This window comes from Tauraco erythrolophus, chromosome W (assembly GCF_009769465.1).
Source record: "Tauraco erythrolophus isolate bTauEry1 chromosome W, bTauEry1.pri, whole genome shotgun sequence".
In the NCBI taxonomy this organism is placed as follows: Eukaryota; Metazoa; Chordata; class Aves; order Musophagiformes; family Musophagidae; genus Tauraco; species Tauraco erythrolophus.
In genome coordinates this window covers 27,045,315-27,071,701 of record NC_141497.1, presented here as the reverse complement: position 1 = coordinate 27,071,701, position 26,387 = coordinate 27,045,315, and the positions used below count along the sequence as shown (strand labels likewise).

Below are 26,387 nucleotides of genomic sequence, written 5' to 3'. Positions count from 1 at the left end.
GAAGACAAGTTACGTAAAACTACTGGTGAGGTGTGCATGCATGCAAACACAATTTAAAACTGCACAGCTGGTCTTTGTAACAAAACTGAACATAGTTAAAAGGAAATACTGTGACTGTTTAATGGCTGCAGTTTTACTTCATTGTTGAAAATGTGGCAAATATTTTCAAACATAGAATTCACAATTTGAATAAAGGAAATATTTTAAACAAAGTGCTTCACAGATCTGACCCCTGCGTAGCTGTACTGTTTGGTCTAGAAGCATTTTGTAGGCATCATAGAAACATTTCACACAAAACTGAAAATGTCTTTCAGGTGAATAAGAAACAGGACATTGCCATAGACGTTTCTCACGTTTTTACACTTTCAAGTAGTTGAGTTCTTACAGCCACTGGCTTTTGCAACAAATGTGTGCTACAGCAGTACGAGTTCATGGATTCCTTTAGCAGCAAAGGCCCGTTTCAAAGGGCACGTGGTATTTTCGGGTTGATCTGTTTACTGGCCTGTTCTTCCTCTTGTAGAGCTGCCCGGAAAGATTTCACTTTATCTTTAATGAAAAAGAGAGAATGAGTACTAATGCACCTGTGCTCAACACGGGTCTTGAAACTAAGCCCTGATGCTCCACATCCTGGCCCTAAGGCATAACAAAGAACATTCCTCCACAAAAATAGCTGATGCTACAAACTACCAAGAGGACTGAGATAAGCTTAAATTCAATACTCACCATACAAACAAGTTTCTTAGCAGCTTAGTCCCTTCTTAGATGCTACCCCTGTCTCTAGGCAGGATAGGTTTGGAAACTGCACAATTGCATTGTGTGTCTCAAGAGGAAAAAGAAATTGTACAATCTCTGGAAGCAAGGTCAGGCTTCACAGGAAGATTACAGAGCTGTGGTTCATATATGCAGGGAGAAGACATGAAAGGCCAAAGCTCAGAGTTGAAACTGTCCAGTGTTGTGTCAGACAACAAGAAGGGCTTTTTAAAGTATGTTAATATCAAGAGGAGGTCTAAAGAAAACATTGGACTGATACTTGTTGATGATGGTCATCAGACTAATAGGGATGAAGAAAAAACAGAAGCATTCAATGCTTCTTTTGCCTGTCTTTAATAATACTGACAGACCTTGGACTGTCCAGTCCCCTGAGTCAGAGGACCACGAGTATGGGAACAGTGACTTTCTATTTATGGACACTGAAATTGTAAAGGACCAACTGTATCAGCTGAATGTTCACAAGTCCATGGGGCCTGATGGGATTTATCCCAGAGTACTGAAGGAGCTAGTGGATATTATGGCAGGACCCCTCTCAATCATCTAATGAAGATCTTGGGAGTCTAGGGAGGTCACTGCTAACTGGAAGCTAGTCAGTGTTATTCCAATTTTTAAGAAGAACGTGAGGGAAGACCCTGGAAACTGCAGACTTGTTAGTCTAACCTTGGTTCCTGGAAAAATTGTGGAGAAGATCATACTGGCTACTATTGAAAGGCATTTCAAGGACAATGCAATCATCAGGCACAGTCAACATGGGTTCACAAAGGGAAAGTCCTGTTTAACTAATTTGATATCCTTCTGTGATAAGGTCACCTGCCTAGTGGATGAAGGGATGGTGGTGGATGTGGTTTTTCTGGATTTTAGTAAGGCTTTTGGTACTGTCCCTCACAGCATCTTTCTGGGCAAGTTGTCCAACTGTGAGATCGCAGAATAGAATCGTTTAGATTGGAAAAGACCCTTAAGATCATCGAGTCCAACTATTAACCTAAACCACTGCCAAGTTCACCACTAAACCATATCTGGAAGTGCCACATCTACACGTCTTTTAAATACCTCCAGGGATGGTGACTCAACCACTTCTCTGGGCAGCCTGGTCCAATGCATGACAACCCTTTCAGTGAAGAATTTTTCATAATATCCAATCTAAACCTCCCCTGGCACAACTTCAGGCAATTTCCTCTCGTCCTATCACTTGGTACTTGACAAAAGAGGCCGACACCCACCTCACTACAACCTCCTTTCAAGTAGTTGTAGAGAGTGATAAGGTCTCTCCTCAGCCTCCTTTTCTCCAGGCTAAACAACCCCAGTTCCCTCAGTTGCTCCTCATAAGACTTGTCCTCTATAAACCATAACAACCCTTCACCAGCTTCATAGCCCTTCTTTGGACACGCTCCAGCACCTCAATGTCTTTCTTGTAGCGAGGGGTGCAAAACTGAACACAGTATTTGAGGTGTGGCCTCACCAGTGCTGAATACAGGGGGACGATCACTTCCCTAGTCCTGCTGGCCACACTATTTCTGATACAAGCCAGGATGCTACTGGCCTTCTTGGCCACCTGGGCACACTGCTGGCTCATATTCAGCCAGCCATCCACCAAACCCCCAGGTCCTTTTCTGCCAGGCAACTTTCCAGCCACTCTTCCCCAAGCCTGGAGCGTTGCATGGGGTTGTGGTGACCCAAGTGCAGGACCTGACTCAGCCTTGTTGAACCTCATACAATTGACCTCAGCCCATCGATCCAGCCTGTCCAGAGCCCTCTGTAGAGCCTTCCTACCCTCAAGCAGATCAACACTCCCACCCAACTTGATGTCATCTGCAGACTTACTGAGGGTTAGCTCGATCCCCTTGCCCAGATCATTGATAAAGATATTAAACAGAACTGGCCCCAATACTGAGCCCTGGGGAACACCACTTGTGACCAGCCATCAACTGGATTTAACTCCATTCACCATCACTCTTTGGGCCTGCATATCTAACCAGTTTTTTTATCTGTCGAAGAGTACGCCTGTCCAAGCCATGAACAACCAGTTTCGCCAGGAGAATGCTGTGGGAAACGGTGTCAAAGGCTTTACTAAAGTCTAGGTAAACAACATTCACAGCCTTTCCCTCATTCACTAAGTGGGTCATCTTGTCATGGAAGGAGATCAGATTAGTCAAGCAGGACCTGCCTTTCATAAACCCATGTTGACTCAGCCTGATCACCTGGTTGTCCTGTACATGCTGCGTGATGGCACTCAAGATGATCTGCTCCATAACCTTCTCCAGCACTGAGAGATGATGAGCAGGTACACGGTGCACTTGGTGAAGAACTGGCTGAATGGCAGGACTCAAAGGATTATAGTGAATGGGGCTACATCTGGCTGGCAACCAGTCACCAGTGGTGTCCCTCAGAGTTCAATTCTAGGGCCAGTTCTGTTCAATATATTTATCAATTGCCGCAGCTGGAAGGCTTCAGGCGGCTCCAAGCAGACCAATGTTCCAATGCAAAGGCTTTAGGCTCTACTCTAAGGAAGACCCACACTCCTCCAAGGCTCAGGAGGAAATGCCTCACCCTTAGGAGTAAACACCCTGCCTTAAATAGTCAGGAGTCACATGATTTGCTAGATGGGTCAAGGCTATTGGTCACTTGACCATCCATCTCCCAGAGTGATTGGCTGAATGCTACAGCACCTGTTTCAAGGTAACTTTCCCAGTGTAACGAGCTACAGGTGTTTCAACGTCTCGCCACCGGTTGCAGGGGAAACTCAGCTCCGGCACACCTTGTCCCGTTCCATCTTCACTGACCTGGTGTCTGTGTAGCCGTTTCTCTCAGATCTCAGTCCTCTCTGGGTGAACTCGGCCCGGTGGGCACCCTGGGAGCGGGGCTCTCCCCGAGTTCCCCAAGCGGCTCTGTCGCGGCCATCCTCAGCGGGTGGCACCGGCCTGGCACGGGCCGCCGCCCGGCCGGGAGCCGGGACAGCACCCTCCTCCCCTCTCCTCGCTCCTGGGCAAAGGCACACCTTTTCCGGTTCCTTTGTCCCAGCTTAAATAGGGCAATTCGCAGAGGCACTGATTGGCTCAAATCCCGAGGGGGATGGGAGTCCAATCTGGTGGCCAGAACCAGGAGGTCACAGGGAGCAAATCCCCTCTCCTGCCACCAGAACCCCCCTCCCCCCCCCATCAAACCATCACAATCTCTCTTGCAAATTTGTCAATTGAAAGAGATCCCAGGGGATGGTTCATGTAGTATGCTGTGGATGACCACTCCAAGGTCCCACAGTTCCTTCTGTTTTAACAATGGATGTGGCTTCATATTCAGGAGGATTTGTGGGGATCAGAATCACCCCAGATGTCTCCATCCCAATCTTAAAGAGATACTATTAGTTTCCTAATCTGTAGGAAGTCAGGGGCGCGGGGACCCTGCAGAAGCATCATCTTGACCTTTTCTCCCAACTTTTGTCTTTTCTCCTTTTCTTCCTGTAACTGTTTCTGCAGCTGTTCAGTTTTTAAAGACAGTAACAGCTCAGTTGCTTTTCTACCTTCTATTTCTTTCTCTAGGTCCTTCTCCTTTCTATTTCTATTCTCCCTTTCTTGATATACAGCTTTTAAACAGGTACCTAGCATCTTGCAGATAACTCCTTTCCCCTTTCCATCCTTTGTGTGGCCCCTAGTTATTTTAGGTGCTCTTCAATGGCTTCCTAATTATGCCAAATGTCAGGAGCCCACTTTTCTGAGAAGTTGGGACTTGGGTTCACTCCATGCCTCCGTAAATAATCGGTGATACTACTTGCCATCCTGCCAACTACGTCAATTTGTCACAGATGGAGTGATGCACTTAACTTGTAAGAGAGAAGCAGCAATATATTTTATTGATACAAGACAATGAGGTAAATATAAATCACAACTTGATGATTTTCAAGTTACAATAAGTTTTCATCAAACCACAGAGAAGAACTCTGGTGGTGATTGGTGACTGTCTTGGTCACAGTGACCACGAAGCAGTTGAGTTTCAAATCATTGGAGATGATAGGAAAAAACCTGCCAGAGAAACTTTGTCCCTGGATATGGGGAGAGCAGACTTCAGGCTGCTGAAGGAGCTAGTTGACTCAGTGGATGAAGGAAAGGCTGTGAATGTTGTTTACCTAGACTTTAATAAAGCCTTTGACACCATTTCCCACAGCATTCTCCTGGTGAAACTGGCTGCTCATGGCTTGGACAGGCGTACTCTTCACTGGGTAAAAAACTGGCTGGATGGCCAGGCCCAAAGAGTTGTGGCAAATGGAGTTAAATCCAGTTGATGGTTGGTCACAAGTGGTGTTCCCCAGGGCTCAGTATTGGGGCCAGTTCTGTTTAATATCTTTATCAATGATCTGGATGAGAGGATCGAGCGCACCCTCAGTAAGTCTGCAGATGACATCAAGTTGGGTGGGAGTGTTGATCTGCTTGAGGGTAGAAAGGCTCTACAGAGGGCTCTGGACAGGCTGGATCGATGGGCTGAGGCCAACTGTATGAGGTTCAACAAGGCCAAGTGCTGGGTCCTGCACTTGGGTCACCACAACCCTATGCAACGCTCCAGGCTTGGGGAAGAGTGGCTGGAAAGTTGCCTGGCAGAAAAGGACCTGAGCGTGTTGGTGGACGGCTGGCTGAATATGAGCCAGCAGTGTGCCCAGGTGGCCAAGAAGGCCAGTAGCATCCTGGATTGCATCAGAAGTAGTGTGGCCAGCAGGACTAGGGAAGTGATCGTCCCCCTGTATTCAGCACTGGTGAGGCCACGCCTCAAATACTGTGTTTGGTTTTGGGCCCCTCACTACAAGAAAGACATTGAGGTGCTGGAGCGTGTCCAAAGAAGGGCTAAGAAGCTGATGAAGGGTCTAGAGCACAAGTCTTATGAGGAGCAGGTGAGGGAACCGGGATTGTTTAGCCTGGAGAAAAGGAGGCTGAGGGGAGACTTTACCACTCTCTACAACTACCTGACAGGAGGTTGTAGCGAGATGGATGTCCATCTCTTATCCTAAGTAGCAAGTGATAGGACGAGAGGAAATGGCCTCAAGTTGCACCAGGGGATGTTTAGATTGAATATGAAGAAAAAATTCTTCACTGAAAGGGTTGTCAAGCATTGGACCAGGCTGCCCAGAGAAGTGGTTGAGTCACCGTCCCTGGAGGTATTTAGAAGATGTGTATATGTGGTGCTTGGGGACATGGTTTAGTGGTGGACTTGACAGTGTTAGGTTTACGGTTGACTCAATGATCTTAAGGGTCTTTTCAAACCTAAATGATTCTGATTTTATGATTCTATGTTTCTAGTTAGTAAGGTCCCCTGGGAATCTGCTTTTGAAGGTATTAGGGTCCATGAATGCTGGTCACTTTTTAAGAGCCATCTTTTAAGAGCACAGGAGCAGGCAATTCCAAAATGTTGCAAGTCAAGCAAGCAGGGCAGAAGACTGTCTTGGCTGAGCAGGGATCTTCTAGAACTCTAGGTGGAAAAGGAAAGCATATGGACATTGGAAGCAAGGACAGGTGACACAGGAGGACTATAGAGATGCTGTTTGCCACTGTAGGGAGATAATTTGTGTGGCCAAAGCTCGATTAGAGTTTGAACTGGCCAGCACTGTGAAGGACAACAAAAAGGGCTTTTAAAAATATGTTAACAGCAAAAGGAGGATCAGAGATAACATTGGTCCATTGCTTGATGAGGTCAGTCACCTCACAAATAGGGATGTAGACAAAGCAAAGACATTTAATGCCTTCTTTACCTCTGTCTTCAACACCGACGATGGGTCCTGGGACCCCTAGAGCCCTGTGTTGGAAGACCATGATTGGGGAGATGATAAACTCCCAGCTGACCCTGAACTTGTTCAAGACTTGCTGCTCCAGCTGGATGCACATAAGTCTATGGGGCCTGATGGGATTCATCCCAGGGGACTGAAAGAGCTGGCTGATGTCATCATGGGACCTCTCTCCACTATTTTTCAATGGTCTTGGGAGTCTGGAGAGGTCCCAGTCAAGTGGAAGGTGGCAAATATTGTCCCAATTTTCAAGAAGGGTAAGAAGGAAGACCCTGGTAATTACAGGTCTGTCAGTCTTGCTTCACTGCCTGACAAAATTATGGAGAAGATTATTCTGGGAGTTATTGAAAAGCACTTGAGAGACAATTCAGTCATTGGTCATAGCCAGCATGGGTTCACAAGGTTAAAGTCCTACTTAACTAACTTAATTTCCTTTTATGACAAGGCCACCCATCTAGTTGACCAAGGGAAGCCAGTAGATGTGGGGTTTTTTTTGATTTTAGCAAAGCTTTTGATACTCTCACAGTGTCCTTCTGGACAAGATGTCCAGCACACAACTAGACAAGTCCATAATACATTGGGTGAGCAATTGGCTGACGGGTTGGGATCAAGAGATCTAGTAAATGGGGTTACATCAGGCTGGCAGCCAATCACCAGTGGGGTTCCTCAGGGCTCAATTTTAGGGAAAGTGCTCCTCAATGTTTTTATAAATGATCTGGATGCAGGAATCAAATGTACATTAAGTAACTTTGCCGACAATACTAAACTAAGAGGAGCTGTGGACTTCCTCGAGGGTACAGAGGCCTTATAGAGAGATCTGGATAGACTAGAGAGCTGGGCAATCACCAATCATATGAAATTTAAGAAGAGCAAGTGCCAAATTCTGCATCTGGGATGGAGTAATCCTGGTTATAGATACAAACTGGGGGATGAGAGGTTGGAGAGCAGCCCCGCAGAAAGAGATCTGGGCAGTTGGATTGATGGCAAGTTGAATATGAGTCAGCAGTGTGCCCTGGCAGCCCAAAGGACCAACCATGTCCCAGGGCGCATCAAGCGCAGCATAACTAGCTGGTTGAGTGTGCTTGGTTTATCATAGAACGGTTAGGGTTGGAAGGGACCTTAAAGATCATCTAGTTCTAACTCCCCTGCCATGGGCAGGGAAACCCTCCACTACACCAGGTTGCCCAAAGCCTCATCCAACCTGGCCTTGAACACTGCCAGGGATGGGGCATCCACAACTTCTCTGGGCAACCTGTTCCACTGCCTCACCACCCTCAGAGTGAAAAATTTCTTTCTTATATCTAACCTAAATCTGCCCTCTTTCAGTTTAAATCCATTGCCCCTTGTCCTATCACTACACACCCTTGTAAAAAGTCCCTCTCCAGCTTTCCTGTAGGCCCCCTTTAGGTACTGGAAAGCTGCTATAAGATCACCCCGGAGCCTTCTCTTCTCCAGGCTGAACAGCCCCAACTCTCTCAGCCTATTTTCATAGCAGAGGTGCTCCAGCCCTCTGATCATCTTCGTGGCCCTCCTCTGGACTCATTCCAGTAGCTCTATGTCCTTCTTGTATTCCGATGTATTCCCTGCGGGGCTGTTCATCACCGCGGGCAGAGGGGGCCGGGCTCTCATTGTGCTGTCCTGTCTCATATCGCTTTATGACACGATCGCGGCGCTGGCCACGCAGCTGGGCTGGTCCGTGTACGTGGCGTTGGCATCGTGCCCGTGTCTCGGGCGCCACCTCTCGCAATTTGCCGGTAACCGCGCCCAGTCCCTGGGGAAGGCAGGAGAGGGTCCCTTTCCCCTCCCCCCGTTCTGCACCCCGCCCTTCTCATTCCGGCTGATTACAACGGCCTTTGAGGATTTTGAATACTCTGGGAGTGTCCTAGCCAGCGTGGTCTCAATGCTCTGTGTCCTGAAGGTGTTTCGGGTTTTGATTGGAGTTAAATGAGTATTTAACGATATCCCAGAGAGATCCGCCCTGAGGCCACATAGTTATGAGTGGCAGGGCGTGTGGGAGAGCAGGGGCAAAGGCCTAAGACAGTTGGTACCTCCAGTGTTTCGGAACTTCACCTCTGAACAAGTGCAGAATCCTGAAAAACTGATAGAATGTTTGGAAAAACTATGCTGTCACCCTGGCGATCCCTGGGAGACCCAGATCAGTGCAATGTGCTGAGGCTGGGCCCACGCCTACCGAGCTGCCTTGTCTAACACTCTTCAGCACTCTCAAAGGGGAGAGGAGGTCCCTGGATCTGATGACAAAATGACAGACACTGCAGCTGAACCAGAGAACCCCCCTGTTCTGGTATCAGTTGCCCCTGTACAGAAGAAAAAATGCATAAAAAACAGTTCACTTAGTAAGGGATGAAGATGAACCAGGGCCATCACAAGAACAGGAAGAGGCAGAGCCCACACATGAGACTGATTTTCTGATCTCTATCCCAAGGTGAGCTGTGAAATATGTGAAAGGATTTCAGCCGCCTTCAAAACGTAAACATTGTCACCTGGCTGCTCCGATGCTGGGATAATGGAGCTGATGGCCTGGAACTAGATGGTAGGAAAGCCAGGCAGCTGAGATCCTTGTCCAGGGAAAAGGACATCGACAATGCAATTGGAAAAAAAAAAAAAATCCTCAGCCTCTGGAGGCGACTTCTGTCAAGCGTAAAGGAAAGGTACCCCTTCAAGGATGATATGACATGTCACCCAGGCAAGTGGAGCACCATGGAAAGAGGTATCCAGTACCCGAGGGAGTTAGCTGTGCTGGAGGTGATTTACAACCATCTGAATAATGAGCAGTTGTCGCAGCTGGAAGGCTTCAGGTGGCTCTAAGTAGACCAATGCTCTAATGCGAAGGCTTCAGGCTTACTCTAAGGAAGGCCCACACTCCTCCAAGGCTCAGGAGGAAATGCCTCACCCTTAGGAGTAAACGCCCTGCCTTAAATAGTCAGGAGTCACATGATTTGCTAGATGGGTCAAGGCTATTGGTCACTTGACCATCCATCTCCCAGAGTGATTGGCTGAATGCTACAGCACCTGTTTCAAGGTAACTTTCCCAGTGTAACGAGCTACAGGTGTTTCTTAGTTAGCCTGCATAGGGAAAGAACCTTCACAGGATGCTGCAGCAGCCAAAAGGTTTCTCCACAATTCCCCCTTTTTGTTTTAAGATTAGTTTAAATCAAGCAGGGAGATTTTTCAGCAATACCATGGGAGATACATCTAGCAAACCAGTCATACATTTAGTTATTAATTCTAACATTCTGACTCCGACAGAGACTTGAAATTTAGTCTCTACTCGTGGAAGGAACAGGTTGATGGCCGATGTCATTATTTCCATTAGAAGGGTCATTTGATGGATGATCTCCATTCTGGCCATCGTTCGGATGTTGCCTGTTCTGTTTCTGATGTTGCAGGTCAGGGCAGACGCATCTTGCGGGTAGCCATCGTATCCCAGTATCTGTGGAAACGCAAGCATACCCACGACCCCAAGCAATAAGCTCACATGGGCCTTCCCACGTCTTAGTGAGTAGGTCCCGTATCCAGACTTTTGCTCGGGGCAGGTGCGTCTCGCCTGAAGACTGCAACGAAAGAAAGTGATTCAAAATAATGGGATTATTTGAATTTGATGGCACCGTAAGATGGTTAATTGTGTATAACGCTTTTTCTAGGCGACTCTGTGGGGTTTCTCCATGCATTCCCCCTTTTTGTTTTTCTAAAACACGCTTCAAGGTGCCATGAGCGCGTTCAACAATGGCTTGGCCAGTAGGAGAATGCGGAATACCCAAGGTATGATTTACACCCCATAGTTGTAAAAACTGCCGCGTCTTCTGTGAGACATAGGCCGGGCCATTATCGGTTTTTATAGAAGAAGGCACGCCCAAGACCGCAAAAGCGAGTTTCCAATGGGCAATGGCATCGCGACTTTTCTCCCCAGTATGAGCAGTTGCCCACATAGCTGAGGAGAAAGTGTCAATAGACACGTGCACATACTTAAACCTGCCAAATTCAGGAACATGCGTTACATCCGTCTGCCAAAGCTGCAGGGCCTTTAGGCCTCTGGGGTTTACCCCCGATGGCAGAGGTGCCGCAAGTCCGTGGCAGTCAGCGCAAGCGCTGACAATGTCCCGAGCCTCAGTGGGCGTTAAGTGGAACTGTTTCTGCAGGGTATGTGCGCTTTGATGGAAGAAATTATGCGATGCCTTGGCTTGTGCGATCTTATCGGGCTGAGGTGCTACCCATGCGGGGTTAGCTAGCATGTCAGCCCTGGCATTGCCTTCCGTTATAAAGCCTGGCAAATTAGTATGACTATGGGTATGCAGGATGTAATATGGGTGAACTCGATCTTGAATTGCACACCATAAGGTTTTTAACAGAGAAAACAGAGCCGCATTGTTCACTTCTTTCAGAAGTGAACAATCTAAGCGTTGCGTTATATCAGCCACATAAGCAGAATCGGTGACCAAATTCAAAGGTACCTGCGAGAACCGTTGAAAGGCCATGGCAACAGCCCTCAGTTCAACCAACTGGGCTGAGCCTGACTCATGGCCTTCCAGCACCTGCCACTCAGATTCCTCCTTCCAGGTAACAATAGCTTTCCCAGTTTTCCCAGACCCATCAGTGAAGACGGTGGGTCCTTGTACTGGCACTCGGCTATTTTTTGGCCGCAAGGTAAAGCTTGTCGATCTTGCCAATTGCAGCAATTTATGGCTAGGCAGATGGTATGCAATTTGTCCTGAGAAATTTTCCAGCGCACTTTGGAGAGGAGCACTGTTAGTAAGGCTCCACTCAAAGTATTCCTGCTGTACTGGCAGAACAATTATTGCAGGATCTGCTGCCACCAATTGTAGACAGCGCTGACGGCATTTGATTATCAGACAAGCAATTAATTCAAATAACGTAGATGCTGTCTTTTTTGGTTGGTGCGGCAAAAAGACCCATTCCAGAATATGCAAGGGGTCAGACCACTGTTTGTTCCATTGGCCAATGATACCTGTTGGATGAGAATCTGGAGTGGTAATAAAAACGGTAATATCAACGGAGGGATCTATTCGGTAAACCTGACGAGCAGAAATGGCCTGTTGAACCTCCTCTAGTGCCCGTCGCGCTTCAGGAGTCAGTTTTCGAGGTGAATTCAACTCAGGGTCCCCCTTTAAAATATTGAAGAGCGGCGCAAGTTGCGCCGTGGTTAGCCCTAGATAGGGACGTAACCAATTGATGACGCCCAACAGTTTCTGAGCGTCATTCAAGGTCTTAATAGAACTCGAGAATTGCACCTCTTGGTGTTGTATAGTTTGGTCCAAAATTTTGACTCCTAAATATCTCCAAGGAGGATGCTGTTGAACTTTCTCCGGAGCCACTTGCAATCCATAAGAATGCAGAGCAGCGAGTAGCCGAGGCTGTATCTTCAGCAGCTCGTCCTGGGTGGATGCTGCTACCAGGATATCATCCATGTAATGGTAGCAGTATGCTTCAGGGAACTGCTTACGGATTCCGGACAAAGCTTGAGCAACGTACCATTGACAGATAGTCGGGCTGTTCTTCATGCCCTGAGGTAGGACCTTCCATTGATATCTCTTTGCAGGTTCAGCGTTGTTAACCGCAGGTACAGTAAAGGCAAATTTTGGTTTGTCATTAGGATGTAAGGGGATCGTGAAAAAACAGTCCTTCAAATCAATGATCAAGATTTCCCACCCTGCTGGAATCATGGTGGGTGAGGGCATACCAGGCTGCAATGCCCCCATGCTTTCCATTACTGCATTGATTTTTCGGAGATCTTGTAGCAATCTCCATTTTCCTGATTTCTTCTTAATTACAAAGACAGGCGTATTCCAGGGACTGGTAGAAGGTTCAAGGTGTCCCTGTTGTAATTGTTCCTTAACTAGTTGATGAAGGGCGACTAATTTTTCTTTTGGTAGGGGCCACTGGGGTTGCCAGATGGGTTTGTTTGCTAACCATCGCAAAGGCAACGTAGGATATTGTGCGCCCTTCAGTACAGTGGCCCCCATCAAAAATTTGTCCCGATACGTACTCCCCAGGCCGCCAAGACATCCCGCCCCCAGAGGTTGAGTGGAGCTGTAGTGACATAGGGCCGAATTGTAGCTGTTTGACCCTCTGCGTTCTTTACCACCACAGGTCGTTCGCTTCGATAACTCTGTGTGGTTCCTCCCAGTCCTGCAATGGCTGACCCCGCGGGGGCTAAAGGCCATGTAGGAGGCCATGCGGAGAAGGAGACGATTGTCACATCAGCCCCTGTGTCAATCAAACCTCGGAGCTGAATCCTGGACGGCTGGGCATCTGGCAATATTAAGGTGCAAGTCATCTGTGGCTTTTGGCTGGAGATATCCGCAGTCCAGTAAACTTGCGGAAGTCCTGTGGAACCAAAACCACCACCTTCACGACTCTGTCGTTTTGCCTTAGGGACACTTGATTTGAAGGGTACAAGTTGAGCGATCCGAGTCTTTTCCGGTATTGTGATGGGGGGGTGGGCGTGGAAATCATCGCACAAATTTGTCCTGTGAAGTCAGCGTCAATAACTCCTGGGCGAACAAAGATCCCTTGAATGGTGGTACTAGATCTGCCCACCAATAATGCACTCAGCCCATGTCCTAGAGGCCCAAACGCATCCAAGGGAACCTTATAGACCCGACAGGATTCTAAGACGACTGTTGTTGCGGTGCATACATCCACCCCGGCTGATCCCTTTGTGCTGGCTGAAAGCTGGCTGAGTAAACCTGGGTTGGTATCATGCTCTGGGGAAACATTTCTGTCTGAGCGCACATCCCCATTGCGCTCCTGGGGAAGTTTCCCGAACGTGTCAGGGGTCGGCCATTGGCATGGTATAACAATTCACAATATCTCGCAGAATGGCCTGGCTTATCGCATCTTATGCAGCGAGCAGGTCTCCTGTTATCCTTGTTTCTTCTTTGTCTCGTCTGTCTTTGTCTATTGTCCCTCTTAGGTTGTCTTTTCAGTTCCGGGTCAGCATTTTTGGGTTGACTAGGCCGTAGAATTGTGGCCAGAGCAGACTTATAGCTTTCAGATTCTAGCTTAGAGCATGCTTCGATCATTTCTGTTAGTGTAGGCTCCCCTGGCATGGAATTCATGATTTTTCTACATTCTTCATTGGCATTGTCTTTTGCCAGCTGCTTACATAGTAGTTGTCTCAGGTTTTCATCTTTGACCTGTTTTTCAAGGGCTGCAGCAACTTTCTCTACAAAAGATAAAAAGTGTTCTTTCTGCCCCTGATAAATCTTCACGTACTGTGTTTTTGGGGCAGCCATATCTATGCCCTTTAATAGAGCTCCCACACCGATCTTTTGGGCTTGCTCAAGAACTTGGGGGTGCCATGTAGCTTGAAAATCAGGGTCAGCGAAAGCATTGGCTCCCAGTAGAGCATCTGCTGGAGCTCCGTATCTGGGGTCAGTTGGGGGTAATTGCATATTTCCAGCTGCAGCTCTCTCAGCCATTCTTCTCCAATTGGCCTCAAAGACTGTATATTGTACTGGTTGAAATAATACCTGACCTAGATGTTTAATGTCGAATGGGGAGAGTAGGTCAGTATTTAATATCCTCATGATCTGCATGACCTGAGGAGAGTCTAAGCCGTATTGTGCTACCTTGGTTTGCAGGTCTTGGACTACCTTCCAGGCAATGGTTTCATGTTTGTCAATTTGACCTGAGTTAGGAAGCGCCTTTTGTACTGGGAAGGCTTGGATAAGATCCTCTGTTCGTTCATTACTTCCCTGAACAATCTGCTCAGACCCCTTTTCAGGCAACCCAACTTTTTCTATTAGATCCCAGTCGCCAGCCTCCAGAGCCCGCCTCTTGACTTCTTCCCAGAACCGTTTTGAATTTTTTGGACGCACAGTCACCTTGCATTCGGGAAGTGTCCAGGGACGGTTGTGGGCTGGCCATGTTTGTTGTTGTCTGACTGTCGCCACGGCTTCCTGCAGTGATGAAACATTATCAGGCAGGGGTGTGTCCAATGGCTTCTGACAGGATGCAGACGCTGGGCCAACAGGTCGTGTAAAGGCGGAGGCTGTGGCCGGTTGTGGAACAGTCCATGGAGATGCAGTCTGGGTTGCAGAAACTTGTGTCGGCACCACTGTCTGTGAAGGTGCCACTGCTGTTGTCAGTGGCATACTTGGCGCCACTTCCGGGGTCGTTGCTGGGCCGGTTGGCACGGCCAGTCCAGGTTGTCCCGGTACAGATTCGGCAGCAGTAACCTGCCGCAACATTTCCATCAATGCCGTTAGTTGTTGCGACATTCCTTGCAAGCCTGCCATAACCTGCTGTATTATGAAATGCGTTGTTCGGGGTTGCTCCATTTGTGCCCGTGGCAGATAGCCGGGTGCTATGGGTGATGCTGCAGGACATGAAGTCGCGGTAAACCAGGGTGCCATGCCCGGGAACTGTCCTTGTGGTGCCTGGTCTGGTTGAGGGGCCAATGGCGGAGCAGTAGGAAGAACATGTTCTGCTGTAATGGCTGAAGTAGCCGGTTGAGATGCAGAAGAAGGGGAGGCTGTTGGGGCGAAGGGTGGGGGACGCTCCGATGCTTTGTCTTGTCCGGAGGAGTATTCCCGCAAAAAATCACAAGGAGGACACTTGGGTTGGACATAATCTCGCAGGGAGGGGTAAAGCTTCTGTGCAGTCCCCACAACTTTCTCCATATCTGAGGACAGCGGGGGCACAACTGGTGCACTACCCGTGGTCAGTCCCCTTTCAGATAATTCATCGTCCCCTTCAGAAACTTCACTTGTGGATTCATCAGAATCTGGCAATACTTTGTCCTTCCTTTCTACCGTCCATGTCTGCATTACATCATATACAGTTCCCCAAATACGTAGCAGACCAGTCAGGTTCTTTCATCCAAATACTGTTTCATAGATTAGCTTATCCCCCAGCTGCTTCCACGCTTCTGAGCTAAAGGGGGTGTTGAGGTCGGTCAGGCATTCATGCTCTGCCACCCAATCTAACAGCTCACAGAGAGCTTCATCACTTATTTTAGCCCCTGCGACTGCCATTGCAGGTTTGAGAATGGAAAACATCATGCTTTCTTTTGTGGAGCTTTGTCCCATCATTCTAATTTGCAGTTCATCCCTTGGAGCCCCGTGTACGGAAGCACGTACCTTCAGATCTTAGTTGTGGCTGGATCACATCGGGGTCACCAGTTGTCGCAGCTGGAAGGCTTCAGGCAGCTCCAAGCAGACCAATGTTCTAATGCAAAGGCTTTAGGCTCTACTCTAAGAAAGGCCCACACTCCTCCAAGGCTCAAGAGGAAATGCCTCACCCTTAGGAGTAAACGCCCTGCCTTAAATAGTCAGGAGTCACATGATTTGCTAGATGGGTCAAGGCTATTGGTCACTTGACCATCCATCTCCCAGAGTGATTGGCTGAATGCTACAGCACCTGTTTCAAGGTAACTTTCCCAGTGTAACGAGCTACAGGTGTTTCTTAGTTAGCCTGCATAGGGAAAGAACTTTCACAGGATGCTGCAGCAGCCAAAAGGTTTCTCCACAATCAATGATCTGGATGCAGGAGTTGAATGCACCATTAGCAAATTTGCTGATGATACCCAACTGGGAGGTGCTGTTGACACTCTCGAAGGACAAGAGGCCTCGCAGAGGGATCTAGATAGATTGGAGCATTGGGCAATCATCAGTGGCATGAAATTTAACAAGAAAAAATGCTGGATTCTGCACCTGGGACGGAGTAACACCAGGCACAAGTATAAACTGGGAGACGAGTGGCTGGAGAGCAGCTCTGCAGAAAGGGATCTGGGGGTGCTGGTCGACAGCAGGCTCACTATGAGTCAGCAGTGTGCCCTGGCAGCCAAGAAGGCAAACCACATCCTGGGGTGCATCAAACACAGTATAACCAGCTGGTCAAGAGAGGTGATTATCCCGCTGTATTTAGCATTGGTGTGGCCTTGCCTTGAGTACTATGTGCAGTTCTGGGCCCCACAATTTAAGAAGGACGTTCAGGTACTCAAATATGTCCAGAGGAGGGCAACAAAGATGGTGAAAGGCATGTCCTATGAGGAGTAGCTAAGGACTCTGGGTTTGTCTAGTCTGGAGAAAAGGAGGCTGAGGGGCTACCTCACTGCTCTCTGCAGCTTCCTGAGGAGGGGAAGCAGGGAGGGAGGTGCTGAGCTCTTCTCCCTGGTATCCAGTGACAGGACATGTGGGAATGGTTCAAAGCTGCATCAGGAGAGGTTCAGAGTTGACATGAGGAAGCATTTCTTTACGAAGAGGGTGGTCAAACACTGGAACAGGTTTCCTGGAGAGGTGGTTGATACCCCGTGCCTGTCAGTGTTTAAGAGGCATTTGGACAATGCCCTTAATGTCAGGCTTTAACTTTTGGTCAGCCCTGAATTGATCAGGCAGTTGGACTAGATGATCATTGTAGGTCTCTTCCAGCTGCAACTGTACTATTCTATTCAATTCACTTGTCTAGTGGAAGGTGTCCCTGCCCATGGCAGGGGGGTTAGAAGTAGATGATCTTTAAGGTCCCTTCCAACCCAAACCATTCTATGATTCCATTCCCAGTATGTAACCTGTTCACACTTAAAATCTGCTTCTAACTTACAGAGTATAGGGAGATACACACCACATACTTCCTTTTCCTTTCAAGCAGCTTCCAAACCATCCTTAGACACATACAAAATTGTATTTAATGTACAATTAGTCACTTCTATACATTCTAAAACCCAGCAGAGTAAATTCTACTCCCAACTTTTCATAGAATCATAGAATGGGACACCTTCCACTAGATCAGGTGGCTCAAAGCCTCATCCAACCTGGCCTTGAACACCTCCAGGGATAAGGCATCCACAACTTCTCTGGGCAACCTGTTCCAATGTTTCACTACCCTCAATGTAAAAAATTTCTTCCTTATATCTAATCTAAATCTCCCCTCTTTCAGTTTAAAGCCATTGCCCCTTGTCCTAGAAGAGCTCTGTTTTGGTTTTAATCTGGGACTCATTATGAGAAGAACATTGATGACACACTGATGTTTATAGTTGGCACTGAGGCCTCAAGGACTTTTCCACTTCCCATGTTCTTGCCAGTGTGCAGGAGCACAACAGGCTGGAGGAGAGCAGAGCTGGGACAAAGGGTCCACAACTCCCCTTATGATTTGAACTTAGACTTAGGATTGAGGGCCACACTGGCCAATGGAGTATTCCATATCATGCAGCATCATGCCCAGTATAAAAATGAGAGTTAACCAGAAAGAAGGGCCTTGGCTCTTCTGGGAGCTCTCACTCTTGGACTCTCAGAGTGCTCTCTCCGTCTCGCTCTATTCGGGCCTCTCGCTCATCCAGGATTGTGGTGCCAGGACTTATCTGTTTCCGGATCGTTAGTCTGGGATGGGATGGGCCTTGGTCAAGGGGTGGTGAGCAATTACACTGTGCATCACTTGTTTGTATATATTTCTCATTGTACATATATGTATATATTCATATATTAGGAGTAGTAGTATTAAATTGTTCTTATCTCAACCCACGGGTCTCTTTCCCTTTTCCCCTTTAATTCTCTTCCCCATCCCCTGGGGGTGGGGGAGGGTGAGCACGCGGCTGTGTGGCATTTAGTTGCTGGCTGGCCTAAACCACAACACCAGGATATGCTTGGCTTTCTGGGCTGCAAGTGCACATTGCCAGCTCATGTTGAGCTTCTCATCAACCAGCATCCCCAAGTCCTTCTCCTCAGGGCTGCTCTCATTCCATTCTCCACCCTGTCTGTGCTTGGAATTACCCTGAACCATGTGCAGGACCTTGCACTTAGCCTTGTTGAACTTCATGAGGTTCTCACAGGCCCATCTCTCCAGCCTGCCAAGGTCCCTCTGGATGGCATCCCTTCCTTCCAGCGTGTCCACAACACCACACAGCTTGGTGTCATCTGCAAACTTGCTGAGGGTGCACTTGATCCCACTGTCCATGTCACCAACAAAGATGTTAAAAAGCATCGGCCCCAGTACTGACCCCTGAGGAATGCCACGCATCACCAGTCTCCATTTGGACATCGAGATGTTAACCGCAACTCTTTGAGTGCGACCATCCAGACGATTCCTTCTCCACTGAGTGGTCCATCCATCAAATCCGTGTCTCTCCAGTTTAGAGACAAGGATGTCATGCAGGACAGTGTCAAATGCTTCACAAAATTCCAAGTAGATGATGTCAGTTGCTCTTCCCTTATCCACCAATATTGTATCACCATTGTAAAAGGCCACCAAATTAGTCAGGCAGGATTTGCCCTTAGCGAAGCCATGTTGGCTGTCACCAATCACCCCCTTATTTTCTATATGCCTTAGCATAGTTGCCAGGAGGATCTTCTCCATGATCTTGCCAGGCACGGAGGTGAGACTGACTGGCCTGTAGTTCCCTGGGTCTTCCTTTTCCCCCTTTTTAAAGATGGAGGCTATGTTTCCCCTTTTCCAGTCAGTGAGAACTTCACCAGACTGACATGACTTCTCAAATATGATGGATAGTGGCTTAGCAACTTCATCTGCCAGTTCCCTCAGGACCCGCAGATGCATCTCATCAGGTCTCATGGACTTGTACACCTTCAGGTTCCTCAGATGGTCTCATACCTGATCTTCTCCTACAGTGGGCAATGCTTCATTCTCCCAGTCCATTCCTTTGCCTTCTCTGACTTGGGCAGTGCGGCTGGAAATCATGCCAATGAAGACTGAGGCAAAAAGTCGTTGAGTACGTCAGCCTTCTCCATATCCCAGGTAGCCAGGTCTCCCGTTTCCTTCTGGAAAGGGCCCATATTCTCCCTAGTCCTCCTTTTATCACTGACATATCTATAGAAGTTTTTCTTGTTGCCCTTGATGTCCCTGGCCAGATTCAACTCTATCAGGGCTTTAGCTTTCCTAACCTGATCTCTGGTTGCTCGGACAATTTCTCTGTATTCTTCCCAGGCTACCTGTCCTTGCTTCCACCCTCTATAGGCCTTCTTTTTGTGCTTGAGTTGGTCCAGGAGCTTCTTTTTCAGTCATTCAGGCCTCCTGGTGTTCCTGCCTGACTTCCTCTTCGTTGGGATGCACTGCTCCTGAGCTTGGAGGAGGCGATCCTTGAATATTATCCAGCTGTCTTGGGCCCCTCTTCCCTCTGGGGCTCCATCCCATCGTACTCTACCAAGCAGATCCTTGAAGAGGCCAAAGTCTGCTCTCCTGTCATCCAGGGTAGTGCGCTTGCTGAGCGCCCTCCTAACTGCCCTAAGGATCTTGAACTCCACCATTTCATGGTCACTACAGCCAAGGCTGTCCTTGAGCCTCACTTTCTCCACCAGTCTCTCCTTGTTGATGATAACAAGGTCCAGCCTAGCACCTCTCCTCCAATCACCTCCCTTGATCTGTTGGCCATGCTTCTTTGGATGCAGCCCAGGATGCGGTTGGCTTTCTGGGCTGCAAATGCACATTGCCGGCTCATATTTAGTTTTTCATCCACCAACACCCCCAAGTCCTTCTCCTTTAGGGCTGCTCTCAATCCATTCTCCGCCCAGCCTGTACTTGTGCTTGGGATTGCCCCGACCCATGTGCAGGACCTTGCACTTGGCCTTGTTGAACTTCATGAGGTTCACACAGGCCCACCTCTCAAGCCTGTCAAGGTCCGTCTGGATGTCATTCCTTCCCTCTAGATTATGAGCCACACTGCACATCTTGGTGTCATCCACAAACTTGCTGAGAGTGCACTCGATCCCACTGTCCATGTCCTTAACAAAGATGTTTAGTAATACTGATCCAAATATGGACCGCCAAGGAATACCACTCGTCACTGGCCTCCACTTATTATTTAACAGTTCTTCCCTCCTGTAAAGCTATACATGTTTTATGCTTCCTGTAGAGATGTAAGGATCTCTTAGATATCCTTTATCTCCAGTATCTTGTTTCAAAATCAGTATCTAATAAGTTTTGGAAGAAGAGGGAGTCACATAAACTGTTTTTTCACTGCTGGTGTCTCAAATTGTCTTTTCCTGAAGAGTAAGCCATCATCCATAAGAAGCAAAGGAATGTACAGCTAATTCTTTGCTAAAGTATACTGCTGCTAATATATGCTTTACAAGGCAAGCAGGCCGCATCTGATTTGCTTGATGTATTCTTCTAACTTACAGCAGGTACTCACACTGAGTAAAAAGTAAGTTTTTATCTTATAAGAAGTTTTCTAACATAGATTAAAAAAACCCAAACAACTCACCCTTGAATTTTTACCAGTATAGCATGTCTGCTGGAATCTAAATAGATACAGAAACTAAAATAAAATTTCGACAGAAAAGCTGCTGAGGAAAAAAGTAGGCTAACAGCCAAGCTACTCGGAGGTCGACACCACTCTTTAAGCACAAACTGAAAAACAACAGCAGGCTCCCTGCTACACTACAGAGTGCAACAGAGCAGGAACTGGGAGTTCCTACTACTTTTTCCTCATTGAATTACCTTCTTTTTTCATATAGTTCTTTTTGATTTTCTTTTTCCTTCCTTTATTGTTTTGGAACAAAGGAAAAAAAACCCAAACAAAGGTGCAGGATCAAGTTTATACTTCCTGGAGATAAAGCAGAGACTTTTCTTTTAAACTAGAATGAACTGAACATAGATATGAACTTGTTCTTAGGCAGCAGAATAAATGTTCCTTCCACAGAACATTACAGGACAGCATAAGGTGAAAAAAGACCCCAAAACATAACTACACTTTTTTTTTTCTCCTCATTATTACTGCAAGTCTCCATGGCATATGAAAATGCACACAAAAGTGATTAAAAGCAATCTACCTCTAAGTTCGGCCAGAATATCAATTTTTTTCTCTAGAATTACTTCAAGTTGGGTAGCGTAAGAATCCACATCATAGTCTACTTCTTCTGTCATCTCAAGAAGAGTTTTTTCATCTTCCAGCCATTTAATAGATTCCTAGATAAAAGTTAAGAAAAACCCAACTAAATACATTAGCAAAGTTTCAAGACAAGTTTCAAGACAAAGAGCTGAATTAATTACTCTTTTTCTCAAGATGACCACACTTTTACTGTCTAGTCACCTCACTATAACAGATTTCAATCCTAAAATGAATCTTTATTCCTAATTCAGCAAAATTGTATGTTTTCTACATAGTTTCTTAACTCCAGTGGTCATACCAGCAACAGATAAACTCCAGCTACCTCAGTTCTCTTTAAATTCAGAACATTAGGTGGTTCTAAAGCTAAGAAACTCAGAAATTTATGTCATGGTTATGTCCCCTTAGGCAGGTATCAAACTTTGAAGACAGGCTTCAATTTTAAGTATGGGCTGGTTGCCACTGACTATAGTCACAGTGTCATTACTACAGTCAAGGAGCCAAGATAATTCTGTCCGTACTCAAAACCAGTTTTGAGAGAAGCTATATAAAAGAAGAGCTATTTTAAGCCCTCTGTTGCATGAGCTAACTCCCTAGACAGATAAGAGTACTGTAAAAGTTGGTTAAAACAGCTCTTACAACATCTTTGCACTTTGAATATTACAAAAAAAAAAGGGGGAAAAAAAAAAAAAGTCTTGCAGCAAAGAAGAATGCAACCAGGAGCTTAAAGTTTACAGAATTATGCAAAGCTGTGATCAGGAGAACTGATCCCATTGGAAATGCTTTGATTTTTTTAAAAAAGCAAGCAGCTGACAGTTCTAGGCATGCTGGGCCTGAAATACTAAATTAAGTCTTTCCTTATTAGGACTAAATTAAGTCCTAAACCACGACACCTCTGTGCTCAGTAGTCCAAGTAATATTGAAAGCATAGTCCAAACCCTATGTATGTTTTGTTGGCTTTCAGGACAGATGGAGCTCACATTGGGATAAGATTCATCTCATCTAATGTGAACTCGTATATCCAAGAAACAAAGGAAGACCAACACCTCTAGAGTACGATTCATTCAGTTGATCTATTTTAAACATTTTTGTTAGGATAGGATGCTTTGTGTCCCAGAATCAACAGCTTCCAGGAGAAAGCTGACAGAAGACAACTTCTGCGTGTTACAGCTTGTAGATTTTGTATTGGTGCAGCCCATCTCCACCCACGGCATAAACTAACAAGCCATGCTGCGAATGAAGGGAGCTGAGGCTCAGACACATTTCCTTCTAGTGACTGCTATGAGGAGCAGTAATCTCCAGCATAAGGCCAGATGGGCACACAGAGGCAGTAATATCTTAAACTAATGCAGCTTGTCTCTCCAGAAGTCACAAGCATTAGGACACAGCTACGGCATATGGTATAACACTTTCACACTTCTGCATGTTTTACTTCAGGGCTAATGTTTTGTAATAACTAAATATCTACATCTGTTGTAAAATGTGTTATTTAGCATCCTACTGTATTACACGAACACACATCAATGTTCCACTAAGTTAGATACCTCAATTGAGGAGATGTGTGTATTCCCTACAGGTTTAATGTTTTGCTGTTTTCATGCAGCAGATGCACCAAATGGACAGCCTGCCTAAAGACTCTAAGGTTATGAAGAGAAGCAACTCAGATTTCCTTCTGAAAGCTAGTAACTCATACTTATTATTACAATTTATTTTGTGAATGTAAAAAGCTCCATGGCGCTGACCAGCATTACACTGTGCGGGCAGTATTCCTTCCAAAGACCCTGACTAATAGCGAGTGAAAACCTTTATGTATCTGTAAAAAGGAAGCAAACAGGCAGTTAGAAATACATTTGTTTCTTCTGGATCTCAGTATCTCAGAGGAAGATGTCACAGAAGGATATTTAGAGGAGATACTTGGAGAGAGTACTGCAGTATCTTAGAAGATGACCAAACAGAAATGGTGCTGATAGAGACATTACTATATAGAGATATTATTATTAATTGCCAGCTTTGGCATAGGAATATTGGCATAGATTAGACAGTGAAATTGAAAATTGCAAGACCAATCTCAGTAAACTTCCTGCAACTAGAAAAAAGTCATTAATGCTGGAAAAGAACTAACACAGAAAATATAGTATAGTTAAAATAGTAAAAAGAAAATAGCAACTTTTCTTATAATGAATGCAGTCTATTTAGGAATGTTTGTTGAGAAGAAAAGGAAAATTTTACTAATTTTCTAGGATGGTAGAAAAATATGCTTCTCTTTCATCGTGGAGACAAAGATTAATGGTTATGAGATCTAAACATCTCTTCCTATTTGTTTGCTACAATGGGCTTCGCATAATAAAACAATTTAGAAATCTCTGACAGCAGCGGAATGACCAGATGATATCCTACATCTTCAAGAGTATGCACTTTCATTGGGAAAACCTGAATATCTGGATTAGGATAAAACGAAGTAGAGCTCCATCTTTTACCTGGAAGACAGCCCTGTGGTCTTCTACTAATTGCTCTTCCATTTCTACCATTTGTGACACAGCTTCATGGAAAGTAAGCAACTGTGGAGAAACTTCCTCTTCCTAAAAACAATAGTTAAGCTTGTTAGTCTGGAAAGAACTGTGGCTACAAGAAATATATTGAATATGATCCATCCCATCACAGAACATGAAAAGAAATACGCAGAAAGCAGAACTTGTAAAAAATAGAACTTAATACTTCTAACAAGAAAATCTCCAGAAACAAGTGGAGAGTGCAATAAATTCAAAATGTTCAGAGAGTTAAATTTAATTCATATTCATTAAAAATTTCCAGCCACTAATCCTAGTGAATACGGGAAAACAGAATATTCCACATGAAAAGGAATATTGATAGGATGAGAGGAAACAGCCTCAAGTTGCGCCAGGGGAGATTTAGATAGGATATTAGGAAAAAATTCTCTACTAAAAGAGTGGTGAAACATTGGAACAATATGCCCAGGGAAGTGGTGGAGTGACCATGCCTGGAAGTGTTCAAAAAACGTGAAGATGTAGCACTTCAGGAAATGTTTTAGTGGGCATGGTGGCATTGGGTTGACAGTTGGACTTGATGATCTTAGAGGTCCTTTCCAATCTTAATGACTCTATGATTCTAAAAAAACCCAAGTTAAAGTAGTGGGAGGAGGAAGTCACAAGGGAAGAATATTAACTTCTAGTAGGTTTTAACACCTACAGAAAACTTAGTTTCCATTAGGGCTCTTTGTTGTGCATACCACAATATACAATCATTAATTTTCAAAAAAGAGAACAGCAATTACATTCCATACATTTCAGGAAATCAAAATTAAATTAAACATTTGGAAAAGAAAGTGGAATAAATGCAAAGTGAAAAATCTAAACTATGTAAAAAAAGTATCTAAAGTATCAAAAAAGCTTATGGGTCAGGATTAAAGGGAGGGCAGGGACAGGGGACATAGTAGTGAGGGTCTGCTACAGGCCACCTGACCAGGAAGACTGAGTGGATGAGGCCCTCTACAGACAGATAGGAGCAGCCTCACGCTCACGAGCCCTGGTCCTCCTGGGGGACTTCAACCACCCCGATATCTGTGGAGGGACAACACAGCAGGGCATAGGCAATCCAGGAGGTTCCAGGACTGCATGAATAATAACTGTAGTTCCTGGACTGCATGGATAATAACCTGTAGAACAGAAGAAGGGAATTCCAGCCACTCCAGCCAGGAAGTCAGATTCATCTCGGGCTCAACTTAAATGCCTTTATGTCAATGCGCGCAGCATGGGGAATAAGTAAGAGGAGATAGAGGTGTGTGCGCGCCTGTCGGGATATGATCTTATTGGCATCACGGAGACGTGGTGGGATGAATCTTATGACTGGAGTGTCAGAATAGAAGGGTATAGGCTCTTTAGGAAGGATAGGCAGGGGAGAAGAGGAGGAGGATTTGCCCTCTATGTCAAGGACCAGCTAGAGTGCATGGAGCTGCACCTGGGGACAAATGAGGTCCCGACTGAGAGCTTATGGGTTAGGATTAAAGGCAGAGAAGGGACAGGGGACGTAGTAGTTGGGGTCTGCTACAGACCACCTGACCAGGAGGACTGGATGGATGAGGCCCTCTACAGACAGATAGGAGCTGCCTCACGTTCACGAGCTCTGGTCCTCATGGGGGACTTCAACCATCCTGATATCTGTTGGAAGGACAACACAGCAGGGCATAGGTAATCCAGGAGGTTCCTGGAATGCATGGATGATAACTTCCTTCTCCAAGTGGTAGAGGAACCAACAAGGAGAGGTGCTACGCTGGACCTTGTTCTCACCAACAATGAAGGACTGGTGGGGAACGTGATGCTCAAGGACAGCCTTGGCTTCAGCGATCATGAAATGGTAGAATTCAAGATAATTAGAGAAGAAGCAAGGAGGGTGCATAGCAGGCTCACTACCCTGGATTTCAGGAGAGCAGACTTTGGCCTCTTCAGGGATCTCCTCGCTAGAGTACAATGGGATGAGGCCCTGGAGCGAAGAGGGGCACAAGAAAGCTGGTTAATATTCAAGGATCACCTCCTCCAAGCTCAGGAGCGGTGCATCTCAACAAAGAGAAAGTCAGGTAGGAACACCAGGAGGCCTGCATGGATGAACAAGGAGCTCCTGGACCAACTCAGACACAAAAAGAAGGCCTATAGAGGGTGGAAGCAAGGACGGGTGGCCTGGGAAGAATACAGAGAAAATGTCCGAGCAACCAGAGATCAGGTTAGGAAAGCTAAAGCCCTGATAATTAAATCTGGCAAGGGACATTAAGGGCAACAAGAAAAGCTTCTATAGATATGTCAGTGATAAAAGGAGGACTAGGGAGAATATGGGCCCTTTCCAGAAGGAAACGGGAGACCTGGCTACCTGGGATATGGAGAAGGCTGACGTACTCAATGACTTTTTGCCTCAGTCTTCATTGGCATGATTTCCAGCCGCACTGCCCAAGTCAGAGAAGGCAAAGGAATGGACTGGGAGAATGAAGAATTGCCCACTGTAGGAGAAGATCAGGTATGAGACCATCTGAGG

The 26,387-nt window shown here is 46.3% G+C and overlaps 1 protein-coding gene across 3 annotated transcripts in view; it reads right to left on the bottom strand.

Moving 5' to 3' along the window:
* Window positions 1-206: 206 nt before the first annotated feature.
* Window positions 207-26,387, bottom strand: part of LOC147526280 (kinesin-like protein KIF2A) — a 102,371-nt gene continuing 76,190 nt past the window's right edge. For all 3 annotated transcript variants that reach the window (XM_086630246.1, XM_086630247.1, XM_086630248.1), the window contains 3 exons: window positions 23,825-23,926; window positions 21,292-21,427; window positions 207-546 (listed from right to left, as the gene is read on the bottom strand). In XM_086630246.1, coding sequence (XP_086486372.1) covers window positions 461-546; window positions 21,292-21,427; window positions 23,825-23,926 — 324 coding nt within the window. In that variant the 3' untranslated portion in view covers window positions 207-460. The remainder of the gene's footprint in view (window positions 547-21,291; window positions 21,428-23,824; window positions 23,927-26,387) is intronic.